Source organism: Synchiropus splendidus, chromosome 3 (assembly GCF_027744825.2).
Source record: "Synchiropus splendidus isolate RoL2022-P1 chromosome 3, RoL_Sspl_1.0, whole genome shotgun sequence".
Classification (NCBI taxonomy): Eukaryota; Metazoa; Chordata; class Actinopteri; order Syngnathiformes; family Callionymidae; genus Synchiropus; species Synchiropus splendidus.
The window spans coordinates 18,034,599-18,049,605 of NC_071336.1; the positions used below are offsets into that span (position 1 = coordinate 18,034,599).

At 43.1% G+C, this 15,007-nt stretch overlaps 1 protein-coding gene across 2 annotated transcripts; it reads left to right on the top strand.

The window, feature by feature from the left end:
• Positions 1-155: 155 nt before the first annotated feature.
• qtrt2 (queuine tRNA-ribosyltransferase accessory subunit 2) lies at positions 156-14,763 on the top strand. 2 transcript variants are annotated; one of them, XM_053859900.1, is made up of 8 exons: positions 156-655; positions 740-795; positions 2,738-2,814; positions 3,498-3,707; positions 6,104-6,303; positions 9,425-9,594; positions 14,139-14,253; positions 14,316-14,763. In XM_053859900.1, exons 1-8 carry the CDS (start codon positions 453-455, stop codon positions 14,572-14,574), a joined length of 1,290 nt encoding a protein of 429 aa, XP_053715875.1. In that variant the 5' UTR covers positions 156-452; the 3' UTR covers positions 14,575-14,763. The 2 variants fall into 2 exon arrangements, with proteins under 2 accessions (XP_053715875.1, XP_053715876.1); XM_053859901.1 differs by having other exon boundaries at positions 9,425-9,576.
• The last annotated feature ends 244 nt before the right edge of the window (positions 14,764-15,007 follow it).

Genomic DNA, 15,007 nt, shown 5'->3' on the forward strand with positions numbered 1-15,007 from the left:
ATACAAATTCTGTATTGTGGCATTATTACGATTGAAATAGAAAACGAGTATCAAATGAAATGAGAAACAAGAGCAAAATGTAAAAAAATAATACTAAAGGGGGGGGACAAGTTTTAATGTTTTACCCGTCGCTGGTTGATGACGACATGATGACACAATTTGTAGTTTTCGGACCAAAACGTGCTGTAGCAAGAGCCAGAGGATGCAAACATTTTGAATCCGATTAACTTACCAATCTTTGTTTGCGTCCGCGGGCTTTGAAAAGTGACATTGATTGACTTATTACAGCGAAATAAGCGAGTGAACAGCCGCACAGAGCGGAAGTGGAGGCGGTTAGCGCGCTGGACTGCTCGCGTGCGGGCTGCCAGTAGTCCGTTTCATTGAAACGCCATCGGTGAGTTCAAGAGGACAAACTCCGCTTTCTGACCCGTCGCGTTACCGCTGCTAACACAATGAAGCTGGAACTGACCCGGGTGCTTCATGGAGGGAGCAGGTTAGGCGTGTTAAAGGGACTCGGCCGGTCAGGGCAGCAGTCTGTGGAGGTGCCGGGGTGTCTGCTGTACACACACCTGGGAGCAGTGCCTCATCTGACGCAGGAGACCCTCCACACCCTCAACAAGTTGCCTCCAGTCACACAGGTCACCATGTCTCACATGTAAGAGTCATGTAATACCTCTCTCTCACACACACACACCTCTGTCATGTAGACATGAATGATGTCTATCTTATTTCTTCCCAGTGCAGAGCATTGTGAAGTGTTGGAGGAGTATAAAGAGGGATTCAGGAAGTTTTCGGGTAGGTTGCTCATCATATTTCTAAACGTTCTTCTCTCCTTTCAGTTTGAAAGGCAAAAATATTTGCTGTTTAACTTTTGGTTCTACATTTTCATGATTTCTAACTGTGGAAACCATGTTTTACCTCTGTAGTCACCAACAAAATTGCAAATGTTAGTACTCTGGAATGCCATGGTTGTCGGCATATGCGTTTATGAAACATAACTGCTTGTTATCCATCGCGATTGTTTGCCTGTTTGATGACTACTGAGCGAAATAAATAATCCAACTGAGCAACTGATAGAGAAACAGTATCAGTGTTAATGTTTTGCATCTAGTTAGTCGTACAGTATTGGCCATACAAATTACAAATGCGTACTTACTTGACAACAATTACATGGTTGTGATAACAGCCGTCTGTATATGATACAGCCTAGAACCTTAAATAATATCACAACTGGGACAAACATTTCTGTCTCTTAACCAAGGGCATATTCTCTTCTGCTGTTTCCACAACCTTCCTAATATCCTAGGATCTGTATCCATCATCATTGAGAATAAGGCTCTCAAGTATCAAGTATTCAGGCAGCTCGAAGTGAATCTAAAAGTCAATGTCTGTAGGTTAACGGTATGCTGACTATTTTTTTCTGTAAAACACTGTTTCTCTGATAAATTGCTTCTTGAGATAGAAATCAATTTTGCAAATGATTAGTTTCCACACAAACTATTGTAGAAAGTAACAAAAGTCAGCATTTTAAAAGAACCCGCCGGTGACCTGTTGAAATAAAGTTGTTTAATCTAATGTGTTGTGACCCTGTGTCACGATATATGATTGCTGAATGAGAGTTGGTGTATCTGGTTGATTGGTGTAAATGTCACAGTAGCTGTGAACATTTACCCTGAAGCCAGAGATGTCTAGTACATTATTCTGTCATGAAAATGGGGGGTGGCCAGAGGAAAAATAGATAGTTTTTTTTGTCTAATTTAGCAGTACTTTTTGACAACATTTTCCCAGATTTACTGAATATGCCGGGCATTGAAATTCAATGTTGGATCTAAATCTGACAACTACATTGAAATATAAATATTTAATAAGAATATAAGTATTACATTTCAATCTAAATATTGTGTCAAAGTTCAAACGTCAAATCTGAATGTAAATTCTAAAAGTGACCCCGTTCCTATTATCTAAATTTCAGTTTAAAGTTTATTTTTACCACTTACATTAAATGTATACACTTGCATTTTACATGGAATTGCAATGGCTCACATGTCACAAATATTCTCTAAATCTGGGAAAACGTTGGGGAAACACCAAATAGTGCAGCTGAATACAAAAAAAAGGTATTTTTGTCATTACATTCTGCACCCCTCAAACAAACTGGCATATTGGCGCCCATAAATACAAGTTGATTTAATCTATCAAAGCTTATTGAGCGCAGACTACAAAGTGGTTTTATGCTGAGTGATTGAGAGATTATACAGTACTATATTATATTTGAATGGCTTTGCATTGACGGTATCTGTATTGATTTCTGTCCTCTCGCGTACAAGCTCAGAATCAAATTAATAGCTATGGTCAGTGGGGATCCCACCAACTAGGAAAGTGCTTTGGAAAACATGTAGTCAAAACATATTAATAGTAATGATCATAATAATAATAAAAAAAAATGAAAAAAAGCTAAATCTGTCTAATGAATTTCTCTTGTTGTTCCATCTTTTATATGCCAGATGATGATAATTTAAAAAGACTGCTGAGTACTTTGTGTTCCGAGTCCCATTTGTTTCTGGACTTCTGTACTTGTTCTTGCCGATAACGCTACATTGCTCTGCAGGCTCTGGCTGTCACATTATTATTCCACATTGAAGCATTTCTCTCCGTCACCTGGCTGAGCCTGGCTGACTCTAATTCCTCTGTCTGGATTTTCTTCTCCGTCTGTGCAATGATTTATGTTTTCTCTCAGGTCTGCATGATACAGTGTTGTACTCCTCGCTACACGACCCTGCCAGTCAATGTCCACCTGGTTACACCACTAACAAGGTAAGAGTGTCCCACACCTTTAACAACCTGCAGTCTATTAAATGAGAAACAGTCTGAAGTCTGAGTGTTGCTGAGTTAAAATGAAACAACCCTCAGTGGGGCACTGCTTCACTGCAAAGTTATATCATACATACTAGCAGCATAAAAGTAATGTTAGCGGTGGGTTTGTGAGCCTGGTGGGAAGCATGTGAGTCTTCATGCAAGAAAATATTACTGCTTCTATTAATTCCTCTATTACTCAGCTACTACTGTTAATTACCACTTGGATGGAACGGTGGCTTGTGTTGTACTATATAAAATTTTGGCGAGTGGATTTATTTTTGTAATTAAATTGGATTTCTCCTGCGAGAGAAAACCTGTTAATGTTGCTAATAAAAACTGGGATAGCTTCTTTGGTGCAAGTGGCTTTTATGTTGTTGGTTTACTCAGATGACTTCATACCTTTGTAGGTGTGGAAAATGGGTTTTGTGACTACAATGTATGCTGCACATGTCTGCCATTGTTGGATGTTTACTCCACATTCACCCCTACTATTAGCTATGACCATGTGTTCTCCCAGCTCGGGTTAAAACGGAGTGATTGTGCCACACGATACAGTACAGCTGGTTGTCATTCTCCAGCATTGCCAGTCTGAAAGAATGAAGTCCTTGACTCTTTTGTTCTGCCTCTTCGTCCGAGGTTAGACTGTATCGGTGTGGGGGAGCGGCGGACGCATCGAACTGACGGTGCAAAAGTTCATGGATCTTCAGAAGCACGTGCAGCCGGACTGGTACCAGAGCATGGCGGATGGAGAGACGTGGCAGAACGGAACCTCCCGTAAAAGAATAAAAAAATCGGTGACTCGCACTCTTGCCCACCTGGATGAGTGTCTGCTTCTGCATCAGAAGTCAGAGGTACAAGCTAAAACACACGTCAACGCTTCCCTATATAATTGAACCTGAGCGGTGCTCTTGTGACAGCAGAGCCATGCAGTGGGTAAGCGGACTGGAGATCAGCGTTTGGTGGTTTGACTGAGGCACATTGTAGCTCACTACACTTGAACACGCAAGAGAAGACTTGATTTAGGAGGGTGCTGCTCCTCAGCAGTTTAGCACTGCTAATGAAAACATTATTTTTCAGTAGTAAGTAACAAATCATGCTTGTTTCATGATCCAGAGAACAGACAGGTGGGTGTTGAGGATCAGAGCAGGGAGCTGTGTGAGTCAGCAGCAAACAAGCGAGCTTCTGACGGGTTCACAGCTGTGAAATGCCACCTTTCACCCCATCTGTCGAAAATGGGTTCAAGGGAGTTTGCTCTTTTACCACTGATGTTTACATGTTTGTATGAATGCACTACGTTGAGATGATTCTGTCAGCATTTATTTAATGAATGTGGTTGGTTTTGACAGCCATTAAAATAAGTGTAGAGCAGAGGTGCCTAACGCTGTCACTGAGGGTCTGAAAACAGACAGCTGTAATGTGATCAAAAGTTCCACTTTAATCCGAATTTTTGACCATATTTACTCCTGTATACTGCTTGAGTATACCCCTTTAACAGACCTTTGAAGGGGTCCTGTTGTGCATGCTATTCTTATGGAATCAAATCTCACTTGTTTAATTCCCATCCAAATAATATTTCAACTATACCAGGTTATTGTTTCCTCTCACAAAACGGCTGGCCTCTGTTTTACCTTGAAAGAGTGACAAGCACTACAAAACAGATGACAGACAGGTGTGACATGCCCACAACATCGGTCTGCTTTCAATTTATCAAAAATAATAAGGACCTAACAAAGACTTAAGTTTGCACGGAGTACTGTTCTTCACCATGCTGCTTTTCAATCTCAATATATTGCAAGAAGAATTAATGACTGAGTTGTATGCCATGTTACTTGATAGTAATACATACGCTATATAACTTGTCATTTAATACATTTGCAATTAGGAGATTGAAATAAACATTGATTCATTTAAAATCACTACGGCATTTAGAGCAGCTTCAACAAACTTAATACAAGGAACATCCGACTTAGAACCAGGATTGTTCCGACCAACTGGTCGTAAGTCAGACTGGACGTAAGTCGAATGCCGTTCAAAACAGCCGATGCGAGGGTTAAAGGTACTGCTGTAGTGGTAGATGGCTGTGTGAGAGTGAGATGCTGGGAGACTGTGCTGCCGTAACTGTTGTACGTGTTGCCGGGCTGCTACATGCTGCAGTGCCAGACATTAAATAAAAAAAAAAAAAGCATCTGCTGGCTGTGGTTGAAAGTACAGGTGGACGTAAGTTGAGCAGGTGGTAAGTCGGATGTTACTTGTACGCATAATACCCATGACTCACTTGTCAGCTTGATCAGAGGTCTGCTGCTAACACTCCAGATAACTTGTGGAAAAGCAGTCCCAATATGTCCCTTCAAAAAATGGAAAGTTGAAGCCTCTGTAAGAATAAATCCCCCAAAGTTAAGCTGTAATTTAGTGAGTTGAGAGGAACCTGGACAAGATTGACCATTACTCATCTTTCACCCATACCTCAAACATTTAAGGACTGTGGTCAATGGTCAATGACAATAACACATATTCCATTCTGTTTCAATTTTGTTCCAACCAGCCAGTCACGCACAAGTGAGTGAATCAGGCATTAGCTGAAACAAGCAGCGCCAGGCTGACAATCACCAGATTACAGTCTTCAGTGTGTGCTGGACTGGTTGGATCGAAATCCCGGGCCAACTCGGCCCTTTGAGGTCCGAGTTAATACCTCCGCTTTAGAGTAGCAGCACACACTCGCTCAGACACACGCCGGCAGCAGACGCAGCAGTTTTCTTTGATTGAAGTGTATGAAAAATATTGACTAAAGCAATGCTGAGTTGCAGACGCATCCCAGCCCATAAATATTCCTCTTGGTGCAGATGACTACAGTAATGTTTGGGCCTCAGCTGCAACGTTGACTACGTTTACATGGCGAACTACTGTGTTAGTCAGCTCAGCTTGGACTTTTAAAATGCGTGGTCAAAGCTCAGTCCGACTTTGAGAGAGAAATTCCAATTTCTCTTAGTCGGACTAATGGCGCGGCTAAGCTTGCATGTAGCCTAAGAAGCTTGACTATGATTGGACTGGGTTCATATGAGACTCTTGCTTTTGATTTTGTCCTGTAATTCCCATGTGACGGTCTCAGTCTGTTTCTACAACAAACACTTTTCAACCTCAAGAATGGTCTTCATTTTATACGTGTCCAGTTGGTTTTGATCTACTATGTCTGCCACTTGTGTGTACTGATGCTGAGCTTTTTCTTTTTAATGTCTTTTTTTTTTTGCAGGAGTTGAATGGTGTGGAGGTGTTTGGAGTTGTGGAAGGGGGAGACATCCTTGAAGAAAGAGTGCACTCCGCGAGCGAGACGGCCAAGAGACCGGTGGCAGGTTTCTGCCTGGACGGTCTCCAGACTGGTGCCATGACCCAGGACCTGAGAGTGGAGCTTATCAGGGCTGTGAACAAAGAGCTGCCAGAGGACAAACCAAGGTCAGCCATGAAGGAATTCTAATGCGTCGGTCACATCATTTGACAGGTTTTGATGCAGGTCTCTTCGTGTGTTGAACCATCCTCGTGAAACACACATGGTGATGAGATTATTATTTGAACTCCTGTGGATGCACACATTTACAAAGTTTACCGGAGCATCAACAGCCAAGGATGCAATGAAAACAGTACGGGAGTAATGAAGAGTTTTTTTAAATTACATAAGTTGGTAACTCTCATTTGGGATGAGGCTTGTTGTTATGGCTGGTTCCTCTTCACAGATTCGTGTTTCTTGGCTGCTTCAGCTCTCTTCCTTGGCTGTGGATTGTTCTGTCTACTTAGTTAAAGAACTCACATGCTTTTTGTTGAGTCACTTCTCTGCCTCAGCCTGCAAATAAATACAGCCCCAAAATACATTTTTCCATCTCCACTATGCACTGTGTGACCCTCCACTTTATGTTGAGGTTTAGCGGGGATGTGGGCTGCATATGATTTACTGCATAATGCCGTATGGGGTCCCCCCACATCACTGAGTCAGCCGGCGAGGCGGTAAATATCATCTGGGACATAGACATATTTACTAGCACTGTGAAACCACATGGTCCCTGAAATAACAATGTTGCTATATTTCTATATTGAAAAAACAAAATTCACAAACAAGCCGCTGGAAACTTTTGCTGCTGCAATGCATGCTGGGACTCCTTAACATCCCAGACACATCAGCAGTCCAATAGACAACCACTGATGCAAACTCACTCTCATCTACGAGCAATTTAAGGTGGGAGGAAACCAGAGTGCCTTGAAGAAACCCACTCTCACTGGCCAAGAAAAAAAGCTACACAGAAAAGGGACTTCAATGTGAATTTCATCTAATTTTACCTCTTAATTGCTCTGAAACTAAAGTGAATAAATGTGTCAGAAATCCATATATTTCAGTGTTAATTACTCATAGGGGTCATTATTTATACTAATGGTCTACACTTAACAACCATAAGCATAATGGATGTTGGCATTAGTGTTTCCTAATGGTTCCTGAAGGGCCCGCTAATTGTTTCTAAATCATCATGCCACAAGTCAAGTTTTCTAGAAAGACGTTGTTTCGACCAGACGCGGCTTCCAACTTCAATTATCAGCGCTAATTAATCACTCTGTTTCCTTCACAGTCAAAGTTTGCTCCCCGGTGTTTGTCAGTCACTGCTGATGGACAGGACAATTACATGTAATGGTACTTGTTCATGAATTTGATGAAGCCTGTGAAAAGCCATTTCTTCTCTCTGAAGCCTTACTCAATATATCCTTCTCACTTGTTGTCTGAAACTGGCCAGTAAGCCTGTTTACAGCACTTGGGAAAAGGGTAGTGCTTTTGCTGTGTGCTTTTACCATTGCCAGTTGTCTTTCTGTACATTCTTGCTGAAGGGTTGCGTAGACCTGATTGACTTGAGTCACCCCTGTGACACGCCATCAGGTTACTGGACTGTATTAATCCTCCATATTTGATTCCACATCCCCAAGGGCTGCGAGGAAATCAGATATCATCTGATTCAACTCATCTACTCCTCAATGACTCGTTGGCTCCTCAGCCCACTGAGGTCTGCTGCCCTGGAGCGAGTCAAAATGAGTCGATGTGTCAGGGCTTCATTTCACAATTATGCTGATGTAATGTTGGTATTCCAGCCCGCAGTGCATTAGAAGCTTGCACACCAATGTGGCAGTTATGATCTCATCATTATTTCTTTTCTTAATTCTTTTTTAGTACTGCAAGTAGAAATATAGAAAAGGGAAGAAAACAGCTTGAACTCAAATAAATGGCAGATTTCCGATCAAATGTAAATGGGGGTTCATAAAATAAAATGTGGTTTAGTTGGAGTCACGTTGGCCCTTATTGTGCATTATTAAATATTTACCTTTTTCTGTTCAGACCAAATAAGTAAGTCTTCAAAATCTTCAATCCTGTTTCCACTTCTCTTAAACTACAAGGTTGAATTTTCATTTAAGGTTGTCAGTTAGGTATTGACAGGAAGCTCACGATATGATGACAAGGCATGATGTGCGATACTGTATGCACGACAATATCGCATTCGACTAAAGGAAAATGTCAGTAGCATCCATTTGTTCCAGGTTAGCTGTAATATAACATTGGTGCTGCAGGTTCATATGTTCACTGGGAGTATGGCTGTAGCGCCGCACATCTTTCAATGGCCGTGTTTGTGCTACGGTTTGAATGCTGTGGGTGATGTTCTTATCCCTTCAGATTCAACCATGACATTGACCAGCTGATGTTCCAACCCGGACTTGACACATGCAAGATTTCGTTGTCGAGTTTTTTTGTCAGCTTTTATGTTACATGTACACATGCTGACCTAAATGCCTTAAATTTTAATGACTGTTATTGTGTAAATGGTGTGTATAAAAGTGGAACTGTGCAATGAGAAGTCTGGATTGCTGGAAAAGTTGCATAGAAATGTAAAGCTGAAATCAGTCGCAGTTTCTCACAGAAAATGTGTTCAACGTGATAGGCGTGTTGGCTCCACGCTGCTTCAATTAAGGACAGTGTTGAAAGTGCTGCTAGCTGTCAGTCAACTTCCCACAGTGATGCCATGAAACGGCTCGCTGCATACAAGCTCTGACACGGCTTTTAAACCTACAAAAGTCACTTGGCGTCAGAGTAGTAATTAACTATGTGGCAGAGGTTAGTAATGAGCAGCCGCCTCTCACATTTGTGAGTGAAGCGTTTCAGAGACACAAAAACTTTGCTGCAAGTCTGTCAGCCCGGCAGATATTTTTTTATGGGGAGTCCTAATTCAGCCGATATGTTTCTCTGAGCAGCAGCTTCAGTATCATGGAGCTCCTGTGGGCATCACTAAGTTAGATTTCTCACACGCTCGGCAGATGAGCGGGACATCCTCCCTGCTGGTTTGTGAGGCTGTTTGGCGGGTGCAGTCCGCTGCAGCAGAGCGAGGTGGAGTCGTTCTTACACGCCAAATCGAGCGTGACCTCGCTGGCTGGAGGCAGAGTCCGTTATCTGCAGCCGTGGAGCTGAGACTCACTGGAGTAAATGTGTTGTCGAGTCACATGAATTAAGCTGTTTGATTGGACTTTAAATCATTTTCCTTGTTTGTCTCAGGCTGCTCCACGGTGTGGGGCGTCCCGACGAGGTGCTGGCGTGTGTGGAGGCTGGAGTCGACCTGTTCGAGGGCTTCTTCCCTTTCCAGGTCACGGAGCGAGGATGTGCTCTCTGCTTCAATTTTGACATCTCACCAAATCCGGAGCTCGCAGGTAGAGCGCCCCCTGCAGGTGTGCAAATTTGCTTTCAGTTTAGCTTTTGGATTGCCATCAGAACTGCAATGATTTGCAGCTTCAGTGTAAGACTGGAGATACAAAATGACATGAAGAAGATCCTAATGTGCCACCTGGTACTCAATAGAGAGTCTTCTGATACAGACCAGGGGACAGTGCAGACCTCCGCCAAGCAGCTTATTCCCAGCTATATTGTGGTTTTCATCCAATATTACTGTCCAGGGTATATTTTTGGATGCCTTTTCAGCTTATAATGTTTGTGCAATAAATATTCAATTACAAATGGGCCAATGGAACAGCAGGTGGCAGTAATCTTCCCGAACTTGAATGCAGTGTCCAGTCACCAGAAACATGCAGAAAATGCTCTATGTAAAAATGGCAAAGTAGCGGCCATACACAATCAGAGGGGATGGTGTTATCTAGATCAAGGAGGTGGGAGGTCAAGTTTCAGACCCAGACCCAGATCAAGACTGAACCGAAGATGGAGCGCATCAAACCCCTGCTAAGTTTGTTGAAATACGTTCATTTTAGAGTTAGCTACTTCATTTCTCCACAAGGTATAAAGACGCTTCAATAATGGGAATGAAAGTAGTATTCAGGTGGTGGATTTTAAAAATGAAAATCTTAATTAGTTGACAATATAACACACAATAGAATTAAAAATATCTCAGCAGTTATGGTCATGAAAAGTCCAGCATGGCCAATAATGTGTCTGAATGCTTTTGATTCCGGGACGAGACCAAGGCCTGTCTCCACTACATCATTACTACAGGATTCAGATGGTCATATGGGAACACCTCCAAAATTTTATCATGAATCGAGCACAGTACCAACACATTCTCACTGCTAAGATGGTGGTCAAGTGCGCTGTATCTTCCTAGCGTGACGCATTGACGCGTTTAGGACAATACCCACGGAGACGGAGGCATTACTCAGACTGGAGAGTATCGAGACATGAAGCAAGACCAAGATATTTGAAGATCAAGACCAAGAAGTGACCAAGATATTTGGAGATAGAGACTGAGACAGTGTCTATGAGGAGTCTCAAACCACAAATGCTGCAATGGGTCCAGGCACTTTTTTTTTTTTTTAACCAATCAGGTGTCAGCTGAAACAAGCAGCACCAATCTGACAATAACCGCCTTCAGACACCTCATTGGTGTTTGGGTATCCTCCTGTTTATGTTGGAACAGAAAATGGCTCCCACTGTGACCTGCTTGTGGATCACTTTGAGACCTCTGATAAATATCAAAGAAAAACAACACCAATTATGCTTTGTATTATATCAGTTTCTTCTGTTGGTCTCGGCCGGTCTTGAATAGAAATCCCAAGTCTGACCAGTCTGAGACTAAGACAAGACCGGGTAATGTATTTGACACCGAGATAAGACCAGAGAATCAAAAAAAGTGGTCTTGAGACCATGACCAATCACGATTACTACAACACTAGCTCCCGCTGTGTGTCCTCACACTGTAGACAGCACTTCACTGGACTTGATGTGAATCAATGCTGCACAACTAGCTCTCAAAACAGAATGAAATCACTTCTGGGCCAGATGGTAATAACACTGAGCGTGTGCTGCAACTCTCTATAGTCACATGGAAAGGGTGAAGGCACGTATCGTCTTGTCCTGCTGGACCAGAAAACGTTCTTTCAAAATATTTTTTTGTATTATTATTATTATTTTAATGTTTGTAACTGTGCCTCCATATTTGAGAATTATATCATTTAAACACATGACTAACTTCTGACATTGTGGAAACACTTATGTTTGTGGAATATCAGTTTTCCACCTACTTCAGATACGTTAATTTTTTTAAACACACCACTTTGTGAAGCGCTTAAACATAATTGTGCCGCAGCTCGCTGCTGTTTTCCGACCCAATGATTCCCAGTGTGCCCGAACCTTGACTGAGCAGGAGCACACTCAAATGCTCTCACAGCTCGTGCAATTTACCTCTGTCACGCTGCTGAGCGGCCCATCGTCTGTCCGATTTCCAGGAGACTGAAATGAACGTGGCCAGCAAACCGGCATTCCTTCCTGGATTACAGCGATATATCACACCGCCGCGTTAAAGTCGGTTCTGAAGGTCGCGCTGAAATTGTGCTTTGATGAAATGTAAATTGGGAGTGATTCTTAACAAAGTGTGCTCTGCAATGATTTGTTTTATTCACAAGGAGTCATGGTCAATGCACTTTTTATTAGAGGCGCGCTGACATTTCCAGGGAAGTGTGCGATGAGGTTCTTCTGAGGACTTGAGGTCTGCGCTGACATGGTCATTTAGTATGCCTCCTAATGAGGCAGCAATCGTATGTTAATGTCCACAGCAGGAAAACGAGCTTCTTCTTTTTAGTTATGGGAATTCATCTCCATCCGGACTCTGCACAGAGGACATTCTTTGATTAGACAATCTTTAATAAGGAGTCAAATTTGAATATTTCTTCCCACGAGCATCAAAGCTGCTGCGCGTCTCTTCTGGTGTAATTAATAGAGAAGACTGTTAACCAGCAGATGAAGGTTTTATCTCCAGCACACACGAGTGGTGCGTGGCTGTCTGAATCCGACAGGAGGTTTTCAACAGCAGATGGTGTGTGTGTGGTTTTTTTCTTTAACCATTTGGTGGCTGGAGATTCAGCAGCGCCGATGAAATCAATGATCTCTCCTGCAGCTGCTCCGGGAAGGTTAGAAGTCTCGGCTAGACGTTTGGATTGTTGTCCCAGGTGGGATGGAGAAGTGTTATGACAAGAGCTGAGGGAACTGTGTAGACCAGCGCAGCGAACTTTCTGCCTCATTAAAAAGTTGCTTTTAGCTCGCTGAGGAGTGAAATTTGGTATCAGGTTGCATCTGTTGTCAGACAGCACTAATCGATTCGGCCCAAGGAGCGTGAGGGAGTTCAGCACAGGTTACAGGCGTCACTGTGTCAACCATGTGGAGAAATGCAAAATCACCCCGACAGCCAATTACAATGTCCCGTGGGGGGGTGAGAGGTGAGAGTGTGTAGGAGGAAAGTCCCCACCGTGGACCCCTTTTTGACACATCTGACTATTACCTTATTCATCAGCTGAGGCTTCTCCTGGCTTCTTTTCATCAGCCAGTCTCTTTCCAGTCCGCTTTCATTACCTTTTTATGTTTCTCCTCCGTCACCGCTGCTCCGTGCTTCTGCACTTTCACTCCTCTCTGGATTCTGTTTCTTTGAGGAGCAACATTTCGTATTGGGGACACAAATATTCCTGGTGATGTCGGACAAAATATTTGTCGTGTTGTTTGAAATGATTTGACATGAAACCTTCTGTGATCCTCACCCGCTCTGAAATGCTTCACAATACAAAAATACAGTGAACTCCTGTCACCCAGCCGTGGGCTGCATGAAACCACTTTCAACTCTCATTTCAGCCGTGAAATCTCCAGTGAAGTGAAACATGAGGTCAAGGTGCCAGTTCTGGCCTGTCATTTAACTACAGCGATGGATAGATTCGCTGATCCTTGAAAATGTTATGACACTGTAATGTACATAAGGCAGTAGTCACACAGCTGCTGCAGCAACTGAAGAACTATTTGCGGTTTCACACTCCGGTGTACTTAGACGTCCACGGTGTAATCTTTGAGACTGACATGCAGCATGCCACTGGCGGGGTCGACCAGATAGCGCCTGTCTTATTTCTTCAAACCCTGCTGCTGGTTCCTGAGATAGGTGGGGAGGTGAGCGAACAGTGCCAGAGGAGAGCACCTCAGAGCTGAGGGAAGTGGTTTGTAAAGGGCAAATCACTGCCAAAGTACAAGGAAGGGTTTAAAAGGTGAGGTGTAATATGAGTATAATAAGAAGTATATTAGATAAGGGAGCACATGCCAAAAGGCAGAGTGGTGTTTTGCTGCCCCTCCTTTATGTGGTAAAGGAAGTCCTGAGGCTATCTGTGAGTCTCTGGCTTCTACTGGAAAAACAGCAGCATCTCATCTTTATTTGACACGACACGGTGTTCTTCTGCTCTCTGAAAGCAGAACTCTTTGAAAGCACTTCTCATACTTCCTAGTCCCATACAGCAGTGCAACAGTTGCTGCTTTGTTGAAGTTTTCCCAAACGTGATTTTGAACTGAAGTTGACCACACAAACCTAGGATGTGGTTGCGCTCAGCTGTCTCAGTTTTGATGTTCATCCAAGTTGCCTGAATCCAAGAGTGTCAGCCCACACTCAGGAGCACCGTGACGGGCCTCCGTCATCTCCCCCTCGGCCTTCGTCCTTTATCGTCCCTTATGTGGAATTGTTATGTTTCCCTCTTTCCCTCCCTTATAGACTGGGAATACATAAAAAAAAGTAAATGACAGTGTTTTATCAGTGCTCCTTACACTCTCTATTAAATCAGATGGCGAGCGAAGCGGGGCATAATGTAAGTAATTGTTTCATAATGCCAGTGAAAATAGAGGGCGCATGAGTTTTAATAGGGGTCAGGCAACAGTTGGTCTGTCCTGGGGGAAGACGGCGCCCCCTAATTCTATTATGATGAGATTACACACTGGCATTCATGAGCTGTGTGTTTGATTTCAGTGCTGCAGGAGGAAGTGGAGAGTGGCATAGCAGCAGAACAGCACCAACATGGGAACGGGAATCAAGACGCGTCGTCCCAGATGACGTTGTTTGAGATGGATCTTAAAGATAAGAGGTTTGTGCCCTGAGAACAACCGAGTGGTTTAAATGTGTTGGTAACAGGTCTGAATCTTACAGGTACCAGGATGACTTCAAGCCCCTGGTAGAGGGGTGTGGCTGCTACTGCTGCAGCAACCACCAGAGGGCGTACGTTCACCACCTGCTGGTGACCAATGAGATGCTGGCTGGAGTTCTGCTCATGATTCACAACACAGCTCACTACCTAGGCTTCTTCAGCAGCCTGAGAGAAGCTATGGCTGCTGACAAACTCAGCCTCCTCAGGAGTCGGATGCTCGGGGAGATTTATTTAGAGAGCTCCAGAAATAGTTTGTTCTAAACAGGTTTTACCTTTTAGTATTCCTTCCTGTGAAACCTTCCTTCTCTTCTCGCATTGTCCTTTCCTGAACAGCAAGCGGTGTACACAGAACAGATTACAGGGAAAGATGTTGCTGTGTGAGTTGTTTTATAAACGCTGTTTTTCACTGTCCCACTGTTATTTACTGGGAGAAAGATGTGTTCACTCCAGTCAATTTGTTCGTTTGAAAATTTCTAAATGACAATAAACTACTGTTGCATTGGTTTTCAATCACCATCTGATGATTTATTTTGTTTGACAACACAGCAGCAATAACCTACCCTGCACTTATACTCATCTATGAAGAACCTCAGGTGTTTGGTGTGACGCAGCCCTCTAATTGTATTATCATAATTCGATGTAAGTCCAAAAGAACAAGTGTATGTGGTGTCTTCTTCTTACAAACTTATATGGC